Below are 22,500 nucleotides of genomic sequence, written 5' to 3'. Positions count from 1 at the left end.
AATACTACAGCAAAGGCAGCAGAACTATTTAAGTTTTACTTGATATTTTTAAGAAACATTGAATGTTAGTCATAACTTCATCATTGCAAGAGCAATCTTCATCTCTCAAAGAACTGTTAAAATATTATTCATGATTTTAGATAATATTGGAAAACCTTTAGGTATTGTCAAATGTCAAAGCCTTTCTTCTCTTTGGGAGCCATCATTAAACTATAATCTAATGCATGTAAACTCAATACCTATTGAGTTAATATCTGATCATGTTGCCATGTCAGCCATGTTGCCTATGGTTCTATACATGTGTAATTAGATTAGGTTTCCAAAATACCAATCTTCTCACTTAAATATGAAAATAAAAATTTTCAAATTAAATATGACATTATGAAAGAGTTTGAGCAATTTTTTAAAACAAGATACACTTCCTGGCTTTAACCTGTTTAGGAGATAATACCAAAAACTTTTAACTAAACAAAAAATCTTTTTTAAGTACAATTTCAGCAGGTATAACAAAGTAATTTTTTATTAAAATGATTCAACAATTAACTTAAGCAAACAATTCATTCAGCTAAAGTTTTTTCAAGTTTCCACTTATAACATTATATCTCCAGTAAACTCAAATGTTCTATTTTACCATTAAAACTTCCTCAAAAATTAGTTTCAAATCCTAGTTAATGACAAAAAAAGAAGCAAAAAATAATTAAATAAAAATTGATGTACAAACTCAGTAACCCAGTAATTCCATTTCGAGTAATTTTAATTTAAATTATGATTTTCTGTTTATCAACTTTTATTTTTCATTTTTTTGTAGTATAATTATTGTCTAATCGACCTAACAATTCTTCGGGGTTTGGTATAAAAAAAAGTTTAAACCTGATATCTTTCTATTAATGTTGAAAGACGTTTCTTTTCATATCAAATTTTATACACCTGGTTTTTTTTCTACAAGGCAAATAAACGGAGAGGGTTTACCCTTAACATTTATTTGAGTTAACTGAACTTTTACCATCGACTCAGAGGTAAACTCTGATAACTTGTTGGCATATCACTATCTGCCGTCTGTCATCTTTTTTTAAGTTTAAATATTCCTTAAATCATTTCCTTTTACATTTGAATATAATGTATTAAAAACAATATATGCTTTATTATTTATTTTTTAATACTTTTTTATTTTACCTATTTCTATTTACTTGTTATAACTTATATGATATATAGTACTTATAACTTATGTATTATATAGTATACTACGTATAATTTAAATATTATATAGTATATTATATACTTGTTATAACTTATATATTATAATAGTAATGATTTAAAAGAAAATTTAATTAAAATCATTTTTCAAGTGCAATCACAAAGCTAAAACAGTTTTCCAAGTTTTCATAAAAAATTTGCATTAATTTATTTGATATAAGTTTTTACTGATAACTTCGTTGATTTTTAAAAAAAAAGTTGGTTCCAGAAGAATGATAAAAAAGAATTGTTATAAAAAGCAAGAAAACAGTCGAGAGAAGACATGATTAACAGAACAATTAATAATCTATTAACTAATTATAATTAATTGATAGAAGAAATAGTAAACATTGATCAATATAACTTGTTCTAGTCTGTTGCAGATTTAAGGTATGTCATAAAAACTGAATTATGAAATTTGGTATATTAAAGGCGCAACCTTTTGAAAAGGTAAACCAAACACTTGTCCATTTTTTATTTTTCATATATACATAGAGATTTGCTATAAGTAACATACTTAAATGAAAATTTCATTTTTCTTTTATATTATAGTTTTTTACTATACTTTGAAATCAATTTGAAGTCAAAGTCAATTTAGATTTCAAGGTTGTTATAACTTGTTAGTTATAACAGAGTAATAAAATAATAAAGTAATAACTAAAGAAAACTAATAATAACCTGAGTATGAAGAGATGTTTCAGCACGGACAGCACAAGTAAAAATTCCTTTATGACCGTCAACCCATTTCATATTTGGAAGAGGGGTCTAAACATTTTTTAAATATAAAAATATAATAGCAAAGAAGTTTAAATTTAACAGAAAAAAAAATTAATAATTTTTGAATTGGAACATTTTAAACACAAATCAACACATAATAATAATAAAAACCCTGCATGATTAAATGTATACATAAAATCACAGAATTTGAATGAAATTTTGATATCACTTGAAATTCTCCATAATACACATAATACACAACTTTTCTAAAAACAATTACACACACAAATGCACACATACATCTGTAGATAGTATACTGTAGCCGCTAGGAAGTTTTTCAATAGCCACTGGTAGATTAAATTCACCCAAATGCAATCGACCATCTTTTAATAAAGGCACCCACTAAAATACATATATGCAATGAAAAAAATTTATTAAAATTTTCAATAAACAAAATAAACTGAAAATATATTTACACAAGTAAAAATATAGAACAAAAAAATAAAAATAAAAGTAAATTTAAGCTAAACTAATAAAACTAAAGTTAAAAAATAATAAAAAGTAATAAATAAAACAGAAGTCAACTAAATCAACAAAAAATAATCTCTAAAAAAGGTGAATACAGTGAATCCCACAGGTGTTGCTTCAAGAGATCCATTGGTGTCCGATTTAAAACTGATATGATAAAATGTAAACAACAAATGATGTCTGTCATCAAGATTCATTGGAAGTTTAACCTTCACTTCTTCATAAAAGAAGGGATATCTAATTTTAGTAAAAATTTGCTGATAAATGTCATTGCTGATAAATGTCATTGAAGATGTGATTGAAAAAATAAATTTTTATAATTCATATTAAAATAGAATAAACAATCATAATAATAAATTAACAATATTTAATTGCAAACTAGTATTTAATTTCTATAAACAACCAAGAAAGAAATATTACAATAAAATAAAAAGTTATGAAATATGTTTATATTTCATAAAACACATATCTATGAAATAAGTATTACAATAAATGTAAAAAATTAAAAAAATACTTGTTGTGATAAACAATTGGAGTATAACATTCTGAAACAAACTCCTTCCCACAAGATTTACCATATATATTCTAAAAAGAAAAAATTTAAATATTTATAAGATATTTAAAGAAATATAATATAACTGTATATAATATAAGTGTTTAAATAATATATTCTTAAAAATCCTTGAAGGGATCCCCAAGTGTTGAGAACAGTTAATTCAACTTGCAAAGCAATGATTTTTATACAAGTATATTACATTTTATATAATCTAATAAAAGATTTTTACGATTTTCTTCTACATAAGGATGTTGGTCACATTATATATTCAGTATCTTATTTGACGTTTTTTTTTCCTATCAAAAAAATGTATTTATCAACAATAAGTTTTAATAAACATTATTAATGGATCTTTAATGATTATTAACAGATGTGTTAATTTGAATGAACTTGCCGAATTTTTTTTTGTTTAGATGTGGATAAAAACTATATTAACAATTTCAACTATATTGACTATTTTCAAATTGAATTTTGCTTTTTTAAAAACAAATTTTTTTTTACTCAACAGAAGAGAATACCTAAAAATGCTAAAAAAAATCTAAAATATTATAACAATTATTTATTGTTGATGTCAATAATTTTCATTGTAAAACTGGTAACAGTGTAAAATAGTTAACTTTGTTTCTAAACAACTTTTCAAAAATTTAAGCAACAATATTTTTGTGTACTTATATATATAGATTTGTGTACTTATATATAAATATTATATATATAGATATTGAGTATTTCACCTACACACAATAACAACACACACAAGTAACAACAGTATCAACAGTAGAGTTTTAATTGAAAAAATTTTTGCAAAACTTTATATCTCCTGTAGTCACAAATGATGAACTTTGGTCACCTGATGATGATGGTCACCTGATGATGATGGTCACCTGCTTATTTATAAATTATCATTAGAGCTATTTCTAAAAAAAAGTTCCAACACTAAGACACCCAAGGACATGTAGGTGTCACATTTTACCAAAAATCTTTTTTTTCCAAAGTAAACTAAAGAAGTAAAATTTTATAGAGATTTGGAAATATTATTCCTGCTGCAGACCAAGAAAATAATTTTTTGTCATAACCCTAAAAAATTCTTGTCAAAATAGTTGATTATATACTTTGAATTTAAAAAAAATAAAATGAATCTAATAAACAAATAAAGTCAAATAAACATAAAACCATAAAAAATAAAATATTCATATGGCTTAAAAATAATTAAATGTAATTTATTTCTTTAATTATTTTAATAGGTTTCCTTTTAAATCTACTTATATTGTCAACTTTTAAGTTGTTTTTTTAAGATTAGCTAACATTATTATTTACCATTTGCAGCATACTTAAGCATGGAAATATAAATTAATTTTGAAGCTAATTTATTGTTTGACACTTTAATTTATAATTTAAAATTTTTATAATAACATTCTGAAAGGTATTTTTTAAAACTTTTTACCTGCATGATCTAATACATTTTGAAAATGATTTTCAAATCATTATCAAAGTGTATTAAATCAAAATAATTTCCAGTTTTATAAAAAAAAACCTAAAAAATAAATCAAACAATGTTACATAATAAAAACAGTATAGTAGCTGAGAAAACAAAAACAAATCGAAGTGCCAGCTGATGGGATAGCTATGATCGCATGCAATAACCACAACATCAACAGTCATCAAAATGAGTCAAATTGATACATAAGAAATACACCTTGTAAAATTGTTAAATAAGAAATACATCTTTAATCGATACATACGTTTGGTACATAAGAAATACAATTTATATATAATAAATACAATTTATATAAATTACAATGAAAAAAGTTAAACAATAATATTTTACTATTTTTTTATTTTGTCCCAACTTTTACAAAACCAAATTAAAATTATTTTGTTTTGCATCTGCTTTTATGAAACACACACACACACACACATACAACTAAATCACATAGCCATATATATATATATATATATATATATATATATATATATATATATATATATATATATATATATATATATATATATATATATATATATATATATATATGTATGTGTATACATATATATGTATGTATATATATATATATATGTATGTATGTATATATATATATATGTATGTATATATATATATATATATATATATATATATATATATATATATATATATATATATATATATATACATACATATATATATATATACATACATATATATATATATATACATACATATATATATATATACACATACATATATATATATATATATATATATATATATATATATATATATATATATATATATATATATATATATATATATATATATATATATATATATATGGCTATGTGATTTAGTTGTATGGTTATATCATCTATATAACCATACAACTTAATCACATACCCATTAGGACAACTACAACTATTATGCAGTTTAAAAAAATAATAATTAAATAAAAATTAATTAGTAATTGTTTTCAGTAATTATTTGAACAACAAGTTAAAACAAATTTATTAAAAAGTAGAACCTGAATCAATATATATAAATATTTTAGAAAAAGAAAAAAACTTGAAAAATATTTTGAAATAAAAATTATTATTTAAATATTATTTACCAATAAAGCATGAGAAGAATCTTCCCCAGCCATTAGTTGTATCTTAATTGCAATATTTCTTGCAGAACCAGATCTATTAGTGAAGTTTAATGAGGTCGGGTAAACGTAAAGTGTATTCCTAAAAAAAAATCTGATGCATTTATAATTTTTGTTTTATTACATTTTTTTAATATTAAATAGTTAATTGCATATTTTAATAATTAATTGCATATTTTATTTATTAATTGCATATTCTTTTTATTAATTGCATATTTTAATAACTAATCGTGTATTTTAATATTAATTTTAATGAATATAATTCACATTTTAAATTACTTGACTTAAGAATACTCACACCACATCACAAAATGTTACTCAAGTTTAATTGACTTCTAATAATTTTTGGAGGAAGCAAACACATTTGGTACATTTCAAAAATATAGAGCTTTAACTATAATTTATTATTTTTAAATACTCATGTTAAAAGTAATTAAAACTTTTTTTTAAAATTTTTTATTTATCTTGATGTTTTTTATTCCTTTTTTTTAAAAAAATGTAAAATTGAACCTACGCTAATTTTACAGAAAACATAAAATTTTTTTTACATATTGCATATTATAAATTTGTTATTGTTGTTGTTGAACAAATTTATTTACTCCACCCCATTTATTTATTCCACCCACCAAACACAAGTTCATTCACACAAAAATATTTCTTTATCCATACAAAAAATAATAACATTTATAAAAGACAAATTTTATAAAAACATTAAAGCAACAAAATAATTAAAAAAATAAATTAAAGGAATAAATTGAATAAATGGATTAAACTTAAACCTATATGTAACATATGGAACAAAAACTTCTTTTGGCGCAAACTCCTGAATTTCTTTTACAGGAGCTCCTTGTTTATCTGGGTATGGATTGACCTAATTAAATGATAATGCTTTATTACCTCATTAATACTCAATTACTAAAATAAAAAAAAATAATAAAAAAAAAATTAAATAGATAGAATAAAAGAGTAATTAAGAAAAGAAATATTAAGATAAAAGAAAAATTAAAAATGTTTATAATTAGTTAAGATGTGACTCCGCAACTTCGATCCCTTTAATTATTTTAATTAATTAATTTCAATAAATAAATAAATGTTAGTAAATGCTCATTTTTCAAATGCTAAATCAGATTTTAGATTTAAAAAAGCATTTTTTTATTTTCAAATCGATTTTTCAAATAAATAAATTTCGATAACTTGAAACTTGAAAGAACTATTTAAAACCTTTTGAATACCCAATGTTTTAAATATTAGTATAATAAAAAAAATTTAATATTATAAAATATTACTGGGTTGTCCAGAAAGATTGTCCATCAAGAAGAGATGTCCAGAATTAGTTTGATAAATAAGTAAATTGTAAAGATGTTGTTTTTCACTATAATGCACGACCACATAATTCTATAATTATTCACCAAAAATTATTGGAAATTGATGGGAACGTACTATATTACGCACATTACAGCCCTGATTGTACATCATCAGACTACTATCTGTTGTGTTAATTACAAAATTTTTTAGCTGGAAAAACATTTATATCAGAAAAATTAGTTATAACAAACCTCAAAGAACATTTTACTTCAAAAGATCAGTAGATTAATAAATTAGAATCATGAAAGTATTGGAAAGATGGCAACTCATAATAAAACAAAACAATCATTAAATAAGAGATTAAAGTTACTTTTTGTAAAAAAAAATCTCTTTGTTGTTTTCAACTTAATATTTAAAAAAGGTAATTACATTCTGCATTCTGGACAGCCCAAAATTTAAAAAATTAATTAAAAAAGGTTTTTAAAAAATAAAATTTTTTAAAGCTAAATATAATTAAAAAAAGTCATTCCAAGCCAAGTGGATCATGAACCATCTCAGATTTTGATGAAACTTGGTGGGTTGGTTTATATCAATGAGAAAAGCAATTCCAAAAAAATAAAGCATAAAATCTTTTGAAGTTCATGAGATATGGTCATTTGAAACTTCTGATTTTTTAATAAATAAAAACTTCAAAGAGTAAAAACATTTTTGTTTATACTTTTTAGCTCTATTTTAAAAACAAAATTTCAGAAAACATAACTTTTTTATTGTATACCGCTCTAATCATGCTCTAGTAAAACAAAGCCAACAAAAAAAAATTATATAGTTCCAGTAACTCTCCTGGTGGATGATTTTATTGAAAAAGTTTGTCAACAATTAAACCAATTAGGAGGCAATTACTAAATAGCCAAAAATCAAATATCATATTTAAAGCATCTAAAAATAACATTCTAAGTAATCATATCCTAATATTATATCTTATATCTATGTTATGTCTTATATTTATATTATGTCTTATGTTTATATTATTTCTTGTATTTATACTATATCTTATATTTATATTATTTCTTATATTTATATTATTTCTTATATTAATATTATTTCTTATATTAATATTATTTCTTATATTTATATTATTTCTTATATTTATATTATGCCTTATATTTATAATATTACTTATATCTATATTATGTCTTATATTTATATCATGATTTTTAAATTTTTTTTTTTTTTTTTTTTTTTTGTTATTCATGATGCAGTACAAGTAATTCATGATGCAGTACAAGATTTCCATCAGAATGTGTCAAGCAACATTGGATCCTTTTGCTATTTACTTGATTGAAGAAGATAAAATAAAATGTAAAAGTTATTCACCAAAAAAAATATATGATTGGTGTAGACGTATGATTGGTGTAGACAAGATATCAAAAGAATACATTTTAACACATTTCAAATAATGTAATCAATAATTAATGTTAATGATAAATCAGAATAGTGTTATGCTATAATTCTAGGAAAAAGTAAGTGTTCAACAATTCCAGGAAAGAGAAACTACTATTGTTTTACATTAATATATATTTTATTACAATTGAAAGGACAAACTAAAATACATCAGCAACTTCATTTTTATTTTTTAATGCATTGTGTGCAAATTTTATGGGTCTGACTTTGTAGCTTATAATTATATCATTTGTACCTTTTTTTTTCTGAAATCACTGAAATAAAATCTATAAAATCAGTAAAAAAAGCTTAAGATCCTAGGTTACCAGTGATTTCAGATCAAATCGCAATTTTTTAAGTTTTAGCCAGAGTCATTTTTTAAGAATCCATAATTTCTTAATGAATAGGTTCTTATATGCAAAATTCTAAAAATTAAGAAGCCAAACTTATACAGAAACTAAAAAAATGTCTTTTCACTTCTTAAATTGCCAAATTTGTATATTGACCCATCAAAATTCAACTTTTTATATTTGAAAACAATTATTTAAGCTTTTTAGGTAGTTATTATAGGTAAAATGTGATATTAAAAATTTAATTTCAACATTTTACTAAAGTCTAGAGTTGTATATAATAAAAGAAAAACTTGAAAACTTTCTGAAATTTGTTTTGAAAAATGTTCAAACTATTAACAAAACATGTTTTGTGCCACTGAAGATTTCGTTTGAAAAATCATGAACCAGAAGAAATTTTATGTGGAAATTTTGCTCATTGATATAAACCAATCCATCAGGTTTCTTCAAAATCTGAGGTGGTTCATGTTGAAATTCTAAAATTTTGGTCTATTTGGCATAAAATGACCCAAAGATATTTAATAAACTAAAGCATTAAAAATAACCGGTTGCAGCTCAGGTGTCAAACTGTATTTTATATTCTCTGGAGGTGGTGTTATATCCATCTTTAAAATTCCTAAATCAAAACAATTAAAAATTTGAAAACTTCAATACTGATTGATTTTTAATGATATTGAATTGCTTTTTTGTACCTGCGCTATTACTATTATTCACTGTTATGCTTATTTAAAAGCAACCTTAAAGTAGCACCATAATAATAAATTTAAAGCTTTTAATCAATAGTCACATATACCATTATAACATTTATAATATCTGAAGTAAAACAAAAACATCTATTAATATTACTCAATATAATAATTATATAATAAATTGTAGAAATGATTGTAAAAAGGAACATCATACAGACTTTTACATTTGTACAAAATAATGATATAAAAAGATGGTCCTTAAGAACAAGAAAAACAGGTGTGGCTTCACACTCTTGCTCTAACAGCATAAAACATTCTTCACGTCAAATCATTAAAAAAAGGTAACTGTTAGTTTGTGTAGGAAAAAAAAGTCTTTTTCATCAATTAGTAGAATTACTTATTATCTAGGGATTATGAAGCTGATTGAGGTTTGTTTTTTAAAGTTTAAATGCTAAAACTTCAATAATTTTCCATCTTTAAACATAGATTAAAGAAAAAAACATTAAAAGAAAAAGTATAGTAAAAGTCATACCTTGAATACATTTATAGTAAAAGTCATACCTTGAATACATTTAAGCTTTTTAAGTAAAGAATTTGGTCTACGCAGATCAGCAAGCAATTTGATTAAATCATCATCACTTAATTTTTCAGATTCCTAAAAGGAGATTTATTTATAAAAAGCAAATTTTTTTTTGGAGGGATTTTGTCATTTGTGTGGTTAATTTTTCTGTTTTTTCTATAAAAAAGCAAGGTCTGGAAACATTTAATTTTTGAAACTTTAAAAGTCTTTAATAATAAATTTACTTTCTACTTGATTTTTGGGTTTAGCTTTTATTTATATTTTTAATACATTTAATAACTAAAAAAAAAAATGATAAAAAAATAAAATTAAATGTTTAATAAAAAAAATAACATTCAAATAAAAATATCTTTAAAGATGGTACTAAAGGTAAGAAAAAATACCTGTTTGAAGAATGTACTAACAGTTAAACAAATTGCTCTAAAATTATTTAAATCAACAACATGTTCTTCTGGCTCTCCTTGAGTACGTTCATAACGAAATGAAGGACGAGCATTGTCTGAGTTATTTGATGGTCGACGCGTTAATGAATCACCCTGACGCCTCATGGAATTTCTGAGACTAGGAGGCCCATCAGGAGACTGTAGGAGAGCATTTCAAATATAACAAAAATATATAAATATATTTACTTGGATTTATTATAATTTGTTAAATTAATTTTTTATGTAAATACTAAAATACTCTTGATTTTGTTTAGAAAAATAACCACATAATTTAGTCTAAATAAAATCAAAGCAAAAAAATGTCTACAATCTTACATTGTTCTTGTTCCCATTATCTTTAGACAACTGTTCATTACTCCCTTGGTTATTAGTTTCTCCAACATTAGCTCCAGTAATAACGTCAACCAAGTGTATGGCAGTCCATGCAAATGGCATTCTATAAGCTCCATTTTTTTCACAGAACTGTTCTGCTAGAGCTCGAGCTTTTTCCTTGACCTATTTATTAATAATATTTATTAATAATATTCATTAAAATGTTATTAATAACATTTTTAATATTAAATATATCACAACATTTTTGTAAATTTTGTAAATTTTGAATATTTGTAAACTAACTGATCAACTGATCATAACTTTTAAAGCTTGTTAAGTCCTAAAGCTAGTATTTATATATTATTATTATATAATATTTTAAAACATGCTGATTCAGCAAATATACACCTTAATGCTGAATCAGCATATTATTAAGATTTATTTTTATCTTTTTACAATATTTAATTTATTAACTTATTTTTTTATATTTGATCCAAAAAGAAGTGAAATTTCTTTTTGGAAATCTTTTTTTTTTCACTTTTAACTTTAAAAAAATAATAGTAGAGACAAAAGATAATTAAGACAAAATATAAAATAGTGTCTCATTTTACCAACATTCAAATCTCATTAACAACTTACACTTGTCAGGGTGTAAAGACAGAAATGAAGACATCGTCATACCTTTGGATTATCTGAATCTTTCATGTATGGCTCAGCACAATCAGTAATCTCACCCTGCTGCAAAACTTTTTCTAATTTTATGACAAGACAAACTTCATTTGAAGGATAAGTAACTGAAAAAATGCATGATTTTGCTAACGTTGAAATATCAGGTTTTCCCTTTGAATGAGATGACATCATTTTTTTGTGTGAATCTTCATTCATATCAAAATGAAAGTTTTCTGATATCTAAAAATGATTAAAAAATAAAATAAAAAATAAATCATTTTTAAATTTAAAACAATTAATAAATACTTTTTTATACATTATGTGAAACACTTTAATTAAATACATTAAATACATACAAATTTAAAATTTAAAATACTTTATTAAACATGTAAAAACAAAAAAATGTAAAATAAAAAATACTTTTTTTTTCTGTTTATAATCATAGAGTGCCATGGTAGCAAATATTGGCTCAACATCTAAATCCAGTCTGGAAAATATTTAATAAATATACAGTTTTTTAATTTTTATTATTTACTTTACAGTTATGAACTTCTAAGATGAAATAGAGATTAAATTTACAAAAGTATAAAATATGAATATTTGGTTTCCATGATGACATTAATTGTAGTATAGTTGCAAGAAAAATACGTTGTTTTTTTTATAAAAGCAATGTTTTTTTCTAATTTTACAACTAAAATTTTGTCTTAGTATTCTTAATCTATGTTATGAACTATAAAAATGTCTTGGTCATGACATTAAGCTGATTCTATATTAGGACATATACATTTTAATGTGGTGTTGAAATTATTACAAGTTCCATCCAAAAAAAATCTCTTGAGGTTCTGCAACTTAGATCAGGTTAATAAAAACTTTTCTTATAATTCTTAAAATGATGCATGGTAACGAATTCATAAAACATATAAAAGAATTTCATAACGAAGATTAGTTTAGCTTAAGGAATCGCTCAAAGTAATCAACGTAAAAAAACGGCAATATATATGAAATAAGTAAAAAAACAATGTTACCTGAATTGTTTAAATATCTGTTTGTTTTCTACTTTTTAATTTTAGACAATGTTTTTGGTTCAAAAGTTTTTCTTTTCTTTTCACATTTATTTTTAATTCAAAACAATAATATTTTACCTATTTTTCTGGTTACCACCACCTCTTTACCTGCAAGCACCAGCGCTACAGTGTGGCAACCCCCCCCTTCCTTTGTGGGGGCCATGCATATCATAACAAATGACTCGTTATAATAAATTACTAAAATTTGAATAATTTCACCATGACAACCAAATAAATTATACTTATTTATTTTATACTGTTATATTTTTAATTATATTTAGTAACATCAGGTCAAATTTCTAATTATAACAAATGACTTGTATATAATTATTCATTAATAATGTAAAAAGCCATTAAAAATTTAAATAATTTTGTCATGATAACCAAATAAATTTACTAAATTATTTTATACTGTTATGTTTTTAATTATACTTTACATTATCTTTTTAATTCTTAACTATTAATCAATTCCTTTTTTTTCTTTTTTTATATTTTTTGTTTATTTTTTATATTTTATGTATTGTATAATTCCATTTATCTAGATTTATTTATTTTATGTATTTAATTCTCAGTAAATTACTCAAATAACAATTGTTTTTTCAAACTTTAAAAAAATTTAAAATTTTTTTAGATCATTAAAAGATTTTCCTTAGGGGAGAAGTTTTAATGTAGAGTGAGAGAGTATAGAATTTTAAATAATTAAAAAGAGTATAAAATTTTAAGTAGGTGTGATTGAGCTTTTGCTCAGCAAACTTATGACAATAAACTACCAATATTATTCAAAATAATAATTATAAATTATAATAATTATTTTATATTGTATTACTTTAGCTCAGTGCATCTAACAAGGATTCGTTGGCCAAAATGCTCTTGAGGAATGACAGCTGGAGTACGTGTAACAAACTGAACATCCTTTTAAAAAAAAGTTAGCTTTGTTAAATATTGTCATTTGATACTGATAATTATAATGCTGTAGATGATGATAATGATGATGATGGTGATAATAAAGATGATAATGATAATGATGGTAGTGATGATGATGACGATGAAGATGACAATGATGATAATGATGATGATCATTACAATGGTGATATTGATGACAATTATGACGATGATGATGATGATGATGATAATGATTATGATGATGCAATGATGATTAAGATAATGATGATGACGATGATGATGATGATAATGATGATGATGATAATGATTATGTTGATGTGATGATGATGATGATGATGATGATGATGATGATGATGATGATGATGATGATGATGATGATGATGATGATGATGATGATGATGATAAAAATGGTGATCATTATTAAAATATTGTTAAAACATTACTAAACATGCATTTAAAAAGTTATAAAATACTTACTTCTGACTGCGTAAAGAAAGAAAACATTGAATCTAGTCTTTTTTTATGACGAAATATCTCATTTTGTCTATCCATTTCTTCAAATGAAATGTCATCAAATAGTGCTTCAAGCAAAGGGTCTGGTGGGCAAGACTGCAAGTCAAAAATGCTAAAAGCAAAATATGAAATTATAATAATATATTAAACTCAATTCAATTATTTTTAGTTATTTTTTAAATTCAATTTATTAATATTCATGAATAATGTAAATATCTTTCAATATAAACATTACAAAATAATGTTAGTAATATTTACAATATTATAACAATATGAGCTGAATATCTTAAAATTTTACTTCGATTTTAAAGCCATTCAAATAAATTGTATTTTAACATTTCGATCTATTAAATCTGATTTTCAATAACACTGAAATTGCATTTTAGTAAGTTAAATATTTTTTTATTTTATTCAAAAAATATACTTATTCTTAATGCAAGTTTTTTAATGCTTTATTGAGAAAAAAAGTTTAAAAAATATATATTTATAGCATTTTCTTTAAAGTATGTTCTAAAAAATAACAGTGCTAATTAACTTTAATTTCCAATCCCATAACTATTTGACAATATATTAAAACATAATCATTCAGGTTTTAAAAAATATATAAATAAATCTTTTAAAAAATTTATTAGAGAAATTTAAAGTGTTTATTCACATTTTTGATTACACCAAATTTTTTTCTGAGTTTAATGAATCATCAGTTTAAACCTTAATTATTGAAAAAATGTAATAAGGTGAAGTGATGAAACAATTGGGCTCCTGGGATTGTGCACAACACATTATGGTTGCTAAAACATTCCTAACTTTTTGAATGTTATCTTAGAAAGCATGCAGCATAACAATATTTTCCATATAAACAAACAAAAAGATTAGAGTTAAATATAACCCAAAGTACAGTGTGAGGGCATTTACTTAAAGCAAACTTGATTTTGAAATCACCCAAAAGTGTGCCTTTATTAAAAAACAACATATAATAGCCAGAAAAGAATATTGTTATAAATAATCTGAATAGACAAATAAAAAAATGGGGCACAGCTTGTCCTCAATTTCTTATGTGCATAAAATCAATAAAACCTGCAGTTATTTTATGATTTAATTTATCCCAAGAAAAGTGATGCAACTTACCCCGTATGCATCATGATCACTCTAATGTATATATATACGTATATATATGTATATATATACGTATATATGTATATATATACGTATATATATATATACGTATATATATATATATATATATATATATACATATATATATATACATATTTATGCATATATATACTTCCATAAAAGATAATTAGAGTGCAATTTAATAATAATGTGAGTTATAAGAGCGTTTTTTAAAGTTGAAAATAAGTGTGCACTAAGACGTTGTGTGTGTCGGGGATACATTTAGGGCTGATCAAATAATGGGCAAATTAAACTATTTAAATAACAAATAATATCTTTAAAATTATTTAAATAATTCAATAATCTATATAAATATCAAATAATTATGGGATTAATAATAACATTTGTTTTTTGGTACAAAGTAATCTGGTGTATGGTAAAAAGTAAAGACATCCTTTTATGGACATCTTGTTAACCAATATAACAACATAACAAAATATTATTTAGGGTAGCACATTTTATTATATATAGAATAAGGAAATTGGCTTAATGCTTTTGCCAAACACATGAAAACTATTTATTTCTGGTTAAATATGACCTTAAAAACATAATGTATCAATCATTCCATCACTAAATGATGTTCTAAGTTTAGTAATGAATAAGCCAGCCGCCCTGCCCTGCCCTGAAGCATCTTTCAGCTTCCACAGATGAAGGTGGCAAAGTAGAAAAAGTTGAATTTAACTTTTCCAAACCTTTTAGTTGATCATTAGACGCTTCAAACAATGCAAATTATTTTTTAATAAATGATAACATATTTTTTGTTAGTGAAGTCACAACAGTGTCAGATAAATATTCATAAAGTTCATCAATTTTCCTCTTCTTAGGCAACAATTCCTTAGATTCTGGAGCAGCACTCTTGTCATTTGAATCAATTGATGGGCTATTTTCAATTAAGTGAGCATTAATTCACAGGCAGGCAGATCATTAAGAATGGGATCTAAAACATTTTTTATCTTTAGATATGTTGAAAGCATTATGATTAAAGAATTCCATTTTGTTTTTGTGTCAAAAATCATTGATTGCTGTTTTCTAAGCTCTATCAAACGATGTTGTTGAAGAATATCATTTCTGGTTGTAGATCTCCTGAATAACTTAGCAATTTTTCTAATTTTTATTATAAACTCACAAAGATTATCTACCAATTAAATTACATTGTTGTTGCCCAACTCTTCTTACCATTTCCTGCTTAGTTCATTGTCAGAATCTTCATTGATTTCATCAACTTTGTCATGTTCATCATCAGTGTCAAATTCTTCGAAATGTTTGTAAAGAACATCAACAACAGCAACATGAATACCATGTGAGTGTTACATAGTTGATAAACAATATTTAAAATTTTTCCTAATTTTTCCACAAAATGGCTCCATCGATCACTATACCAAGAATATCTTGATCAGGATTTAAATTAAAATCTTAAAGCTTTTTTATAATCATTTAAAGTGCTTTTTCTGCTTTTTCTGTCATAGAACAATTAATCCTTAACATGCCAAGAGATTGAACCTGTCCTTTCAAAAAATGCCATTCATCTAAAGATAATGAAAAATGAGTGTCTGCTTTTTTCAACTTTTTAAAGTCATCAGCTAAATCGAACTTTACTTTTTTGCAATATTCCAAAAGCATACTTTTCACTCCATGTCTATTACTTGGAGGTTTTTAGTTTTGTGCTGCCCAATCATTTTTAATACCAATACTTTTTTAACTTAAAAATTGGAATAAGATCTACTGCAACAAGTCTGGCATAGTAAACGACCGGGGTTGATATTTGACCGGAGCTGGGTTTGACAAAATATAGCCAGGGCTGGGTTTGTGACCAGGGCTGCATAAACATCCTAAAGTATAATTTAAAGTAAAATTTATGTTATATCTTGTATACATATGCATATATAAACATCATTATGATCAACATGATCATCATTACCATCATCATCATCATTATCATCATCATTGTCATCATTATCATTATCATCTTCTCTTTCGGCAAATACTACACCTAAATTTTGGCAAATACTAAATACTAAACTTTATGTAAATATGAAAGGATCTTGTATGCCAGCATCTAAATTAATAGCACACATATATGTTTATGTCCATAATATGTTTGTATAAAGCGCATCTCAGAAGCTTTTATTCCTTCTAGACTAAAAGTTAGGAAGCTTTTATTCCTACTCTTCAATTCCAGGTGAAACCTCATTCTATTCCATATTTTTCACCAATTTGAGCAGCTGCTTTATTAATCATTTATTTCAACTTTTTTACAAGAACATCTCTCTTAAGAACAAATGTACTTTTATTGTTCCAAGCCGGTGTAAAAAGCCAATGTAAAAAGGTTCCGTCTGATATTAAGCTCTGTTATTCTCAGTTTACTAAATCTTGTATCAAATCAGATGTTAGGTTCTAGAGACTTTTGTCTTCAACAATATTATTAACTAAAGTAAGTCTAACATTTAATCTTATTAATTATATAATATTTAATAATATTTAATTTGCTAAATAAGTGTTTCCAATTTTTCAAAACTCTAAATAACACTTTGATCTCTCCAACTATCCTGCGATTAGTCTTCGCTGTGTTATTAGTTTCTTTATATAAAGGTTTTGAGATTATTAAATTATTTCTTACTAACTGCAGTAATAAAGTTATTCTTGCTCCTGTATTGTCTCTTATATACAATATCAATCTTCATTAAAATTTAACATCTAAAATAGCTCTATTTGTTGACGACTCAACTTGATACTCTTGTCTTGACAAAAAGTCTTCACTTTTTGATTGCTTAGAACAAGCAGCTGATTTTTAATCTGAACTCTCATCTGTAACAGCCTAAGGCTTGCTGTAGCTTATGGATTTTTATTCTGGACTTAAAGACTGCAATTTTAGACAACAAAACTTATTTATTTACTGCAAAAAAATATTGCAATAATATTCTTATATTGATGAAAACAACCCTCTTACTCTCAGACAAAGTCTAAAAGCACATTGTAAATGTAATGCAGTTGTGGTGTAGTGGTAGAGCGCTTGCATCATAAGTAGGAGATACCGAGTTTGATCCCCACCAAGTCCCTAGTAGTACCGCGCTCAACTTGTTTCTCTGTGCAGCAGCCTTGGTTGTCAAGACTTCAATTAACCATTTCCTAGTATTTTTACTTATTCTCCATTTTAAAGTAACTCATCACTTAATGGTGGTTGCTTGCAATCTTGTTGGATAAATTAGAGTTTGAAACTATATAAAATATATGCCAGTATTTAATAAATAGTAAACGTAAGCATAAAATTATAATATATAAAGTATTATAAATTTTCTTCTAACCCCAGCTATCAACCCCTGCTAAATCTTATGGTTTTGCTGGGGCTGGGTTTGATAAAAGTCTTATTTTTAGCTGGGGCCGGGGCCCCGGTCACTTACAAGTGAAACCATCTATACAATCGATTGTAAATTTTTTTATTAAATTTAGCATCTGCTAAGGTTTCTTCTATTTATCTTGTTTGCTATTGTTTTATTTCTTTTTCTCTTTAAGACAAGGTCTAAAAACACAATATGAATGTTAGAATTAGTTTTATCTGCTAAGCTTGAAAATCTCTTTCTCTTTTCTACAAGTACTATCTTGTTAGCTGCTCAAAGAAGCTATCGTCTGTAGTTCCAACAACCAAAACTTTTTCTAGCTTGACTCCTCATTTAGCAAATTTTATTTATCTAGTTTTTCTGCTCACACTTCAATCTTTGGAACTCACTCTTTAGGTTTTCTTGACTCCTTTTAAGTCTTCTATCAGCCGTTTTTTTGTTCTTCAACTATATTTTTTTGTTTTCTAGTAACTTCCAACCTAATAGTAATGCTTGCACTTATAAAGGGAGTGAATTAGATTTAAAAAAATTATTGAAAATATTTATTATTAAAACTTTTATTATGCAATTAAATATTAACATCTAGAAAACAAATAGAAATTAACTAAATTAAAAATTTATTATTTTATTATGCGATAAATAACGTGATATTTATTTGCATAAATTATTCTAATTCTATTTTTATTTTTTGTATTTTAACAATTAAATTATTTTTATTACATATTAAATTAGTTTCTATTTTTACTTTTATGTATTTTAACAAGTTAATTATTTTTATTATACATTTGTTACATTAGTTTAAAATTTACTATCAATAAAAAAAATTATTTTATGTTCTAAAATTACCTAGATGCCCAGCTTCCACGTGGTGTATCTTGAATTGCTTTTTGCAATGAGTCTGCTTTCTTTTGTTCTTCTTCATTTTTATTGACACTATCAATTTCATATTCATGTCGATGTTGTTGTTTATCCAAAGTGTTTTTTTTGTTTATTCGCTTATTCTTAAAACCCTTCATTTGATATCTACAAAAATCCAAAGAATATTTTTTATTTGTTTGTTTAAGATTCTTTATTTGGGATTCAACCCAAATGAAACCCTTCAACATCTATAACTTTATCATTTATTAAAATTTTATTCAAAAAACTTTAATTAAAATATTTATCTAGCTAGTATACTAACAAAGTAAGCATACTTTCTGTTTACAACAGACCAATCATTTGTGTACGACTTTATGCAATCTTTTACAAATGAATCATTAATAGACCTAGAGTAAAAAGAACATAAAAAAAAATTATGACAATAAAAATCTTAAAAATGAATAGTTTACAAAAGAATATAATACAAAAAAATATGATAAGTTAAAATAAAAAAATAAAAACAAATACAGGTTTCCGTCAGGAACAGATGGTCCTACTGTTCGGTATGCTCTTTTGATTGTGGTTACCTCTATATCATCGTCAGGAAACTCTGAGAGCACAGCTAAAGGATTATTATCATCTGCTAGAGATTGTTGCTGCATAATAAATTCTTCAAAGTCAACTGGCTCAACAACATCTTGAAAAGTTGCCTAAAAATATTCTTAGTTTCTTATTGGTTGCTTAGAAACAATTAAAGAAATACAGAGATTTATATTGAATCCTTTAAAATTACTTTATGAAGACAGAATTTATTTTTATTTTTTGAAAAAAAGAACTTTATTAGTTTTTTTTTTTTTTTTTTTTAATTCTAATTTTTCATTATTTGATTTACATAAAATTACTAATTTTTTAAGCTATACCACTACTGCATAAACATATGCCACTACATATATAAACCACTAAGTAAAAATAAGATATTAAAAGATTATAATATTATTATAATATATGTATATATATAATATTATTATAATATATTATAATAATATATAGAAGATTATTAGAACTGCATAAACATATACCACTACTGCATTAATATATCGTCGGTATACAAGGGAAATGCACTCCAAGTCCAAAAACATCATGAACAAATAAGTTTTTGCGTAATAGTTAAAATGATAAGTTTTTGTGTAATAGTTGAAATAAAAAATCCTAATAACTCATTAACAATTGATTTATTAAATTTGTGTGGCATATCAAACGATAGAGAATTTAAAATACTAAATAGTGGTATAAATAACTCTGTACTGCCAAAAATGGACTTAGCATATTTCCCTTGTATACCCACAATATACCACTACTGCATTAAAATATACCATTACATATGTAAACCATTAAATAAAAATAAGATAATAAAAACAAAATTAATTTATTTATTGTAAATTAAAACTTGAAATAATTAGTTCTTAAATGATTATCCTATTCTGTCTTTTTTCATACTTTTTTAAACTATCATTTATATCAAAAATAAACAAAAAGAAAAACTGAAAGGCAAGATAAATTTACTGAGGCAGCATTTTGGTAACTAGCAAGTTCTGTTAATGAAACTTTTGAAATTTGTGATTGGCGATTACCAGGTATCATCATAGAGGATGCAACAGAGCTTGTTTGTTGGTTTCTATAATTTCAAAAAGGACATTATTAAATTGTCATGTTAACAATTTTTCAACAAAACTGTTAATACAATATTATATATATAAAAATGTATAAATTGCAGACATAAACACAGTAATAATTTATATGTTTTGAAATAAAAAAATTATTATTATTTTAACACAGTAATTTTTAAATTTCAATAACTTTGTAATTGTAAATAAAGATGAAAAATTATTTTTTGTTAATACCTACAAAGTTAGATATTTTTTATTTTTAAAATTTTACCTTTTTCAATAAAGAATGTGAATGTAGAAAAAACTTTCAAAAAAATAGATATAGCTCCTTTTTAGAAGCTTAAACTATATTCATTTTTGATGTTAGAACATTAAAAAATAGATAGCATGGGCAATAGAAGGTGCGATAGGATTACAAACCAAAAGTTGCAAGTTGCAGTCATAGAATACTTTTTTTCATTATTAAAAAAAATTAGTTTTTGCAGGTGCACACATTTGCAGTATTTTTTTAAATGATAAAATAAATTAATTTTATTCAGGGTGGACGTGCATTTCACTTTAGTAAATCTAAAACAAGCCTTACACTTATATTGAAAATAATAGCCAAGAACTTGTTTCTTGCAGACTTAAAAATAGTGACTGAAATACATGCCTAGCTGATGAGGGATGGGATGTGTGTGCATAGGGGGACACTATTCCCTCTCCCCTTTGCATAGACCTTTTTATGACACAAAATTAACTTTTTCAAAGTAAAATTCTAGTTTAAAAAACTAGTCTGAAAGCTAACTTTTATTGATTAGAAATTATATGTAACCTTCAATAATGTGTCTTGTTTACAGGGATGCGAAATTCTATCAATTTTTAGAGACTAAGGACACTGGGGTCAAATAATAGGGACTTTTTGGATTCTGCATTCCAATTTTTTTCTTTTTTGAATCAATTAACTAGAGTTCTTTTTTCTTTTTTCTTTTTTCTTTTTTAAATTAATTAACTAGAGAATTTCTGCTTTTTAAAGTTTTTAATAAAAAAAAAAAAAATTTTTAAACTACTAAAACTTTGTTGATGTTGCTTTTTTACAAAATTTTAGAAAATTAAAAATTTTTTAAGCATAAAGACGCTCACAAAAACATAACAATGAATAAACTTTTTTCTTCTTTTTTTTATTATTGCATATTTATATAACACTTATTAAAGTGATATTTTATTTTAAATGTACTAGATGTTTTTTACTATTTTTTCTTATGTAAGTAAAATACGACTCAACCTAAAAAACATTAAATTTTGCTTTATTTCGTTTTTCCACTATTATTTGTAGGGACTTTTAAGTATTTTGAAATAAATATCATAAATATAGTATTAATTATTATAGCTACTTTTTTTATTAACAATAATAACTATTATTATTATAAATATTTAAACCACCTTTATTAATAATAATTATTATTTTATTATTTATTATTATTATTTTATTGATATGCATTTTAACACTCTTCTCCACCTTTTCAAAGACATTGATAAAATGAAAATAG

The 22,500-nt window shown here is 24.1% G+C and overlaps 1 protein-coding gene across 1 annotated transcript in view; it reads right to left on the bottom strand.

The window, feature by feature from the left end:
* Positions 1 to 22,500, bottom strand: part of LOC100210228 (dedicator of cytokinesis protein 7) — a 72,545-nt gene that overhangs the window by 40,397 nt on the left and 9,648 nt on the right. The window contains exons 2-19 of the mRNA XM_065818462.1: positions 20,868 to 20,979; positions 19,833 to 20,014; positions 19,640 to 19,711; positions 19,293 to 19,469; positions 13,903 to 14,050; positions 13,349 to 13,434; positions 11,879 to 11,945; positions 11,471 to 11,698; positions 10,793 to 10,972; positions 10,418 to 10,615; positions 10,016 to 10,109; positions 9,311 to 9,381; positions 6,450 to 6,541; positions 5,635 to 5,752; positions 2,993 to 3,063; positions 2,574 to 2,715; positions 2,251 to 2,352; positions 1,912 to 1,998 (exon numbers count right to left, since the gene is read on the bottom strand). Coding sequence (XP_065674534.1) covers positions 1,912 to 1,998; positions 2,251 to 2,352; positions 2,574 to 2,715; positions 2,993 to 3,063; positions 5,635 to 5,752; positions 6,450 to 6,541; positions 9,311 to 9,381; positions 10,016 to 10,109; positions 10,418 to 10,615; positions 10,793 to 10,972; positions 11,471 to 11,698; positions 11,879 to 11,945; positions 13,349 to 13,434; positions 13,903 to 14,050; positions 19,293 to 19,469; positions 19,640 to 19,711; positions 19,833 to 20,014; positions 20,868 to 20,979 — 2,227 coding nt within the window. The remainder of the gene's footprint in view (positions 1 to 1,911; positions 1,999 to 2,250; positions 2,353 to 2,573; positions 2,716 to 2,992; positions 3,064 to 5,634; positions 5,753 to 6,449; positions 6,542 to 9,310; positions 9,382 to 10,015; positions 10,110 to 10,417; positions 10,616 to 10,792; positions 10,973 to 11,470; positions 11,699 to 11,878; positions 11,946 to 13,348; positions 13,435 to 13,902; positions 14,051 to 19,292; positions 19,470 to 19,639; positions 19,712 to 19,832; positions 20,015 to 20,867; positions 20,980 to 22,500) is intronic.

The sequence above is a fragment of the Hydra vulgaris genome, chromosome 14, assembly GCF_038396675.1.
Source record: "Hydra vulgaris chromosome 14, alternate assembly HydraT2T_AEP".
Lineage (NCBI taxonomy): Eukaryota > Metazoa > Cnidaria > Hydrozoa > Anthoathecata > Hydridae > Hydra > Hydra vulgaris.
The sequence above is the reverse complement of the archived record's forward strand: the minus strand, read 5'-3'. Positions and strand labels throughout refer to the sequence as shown.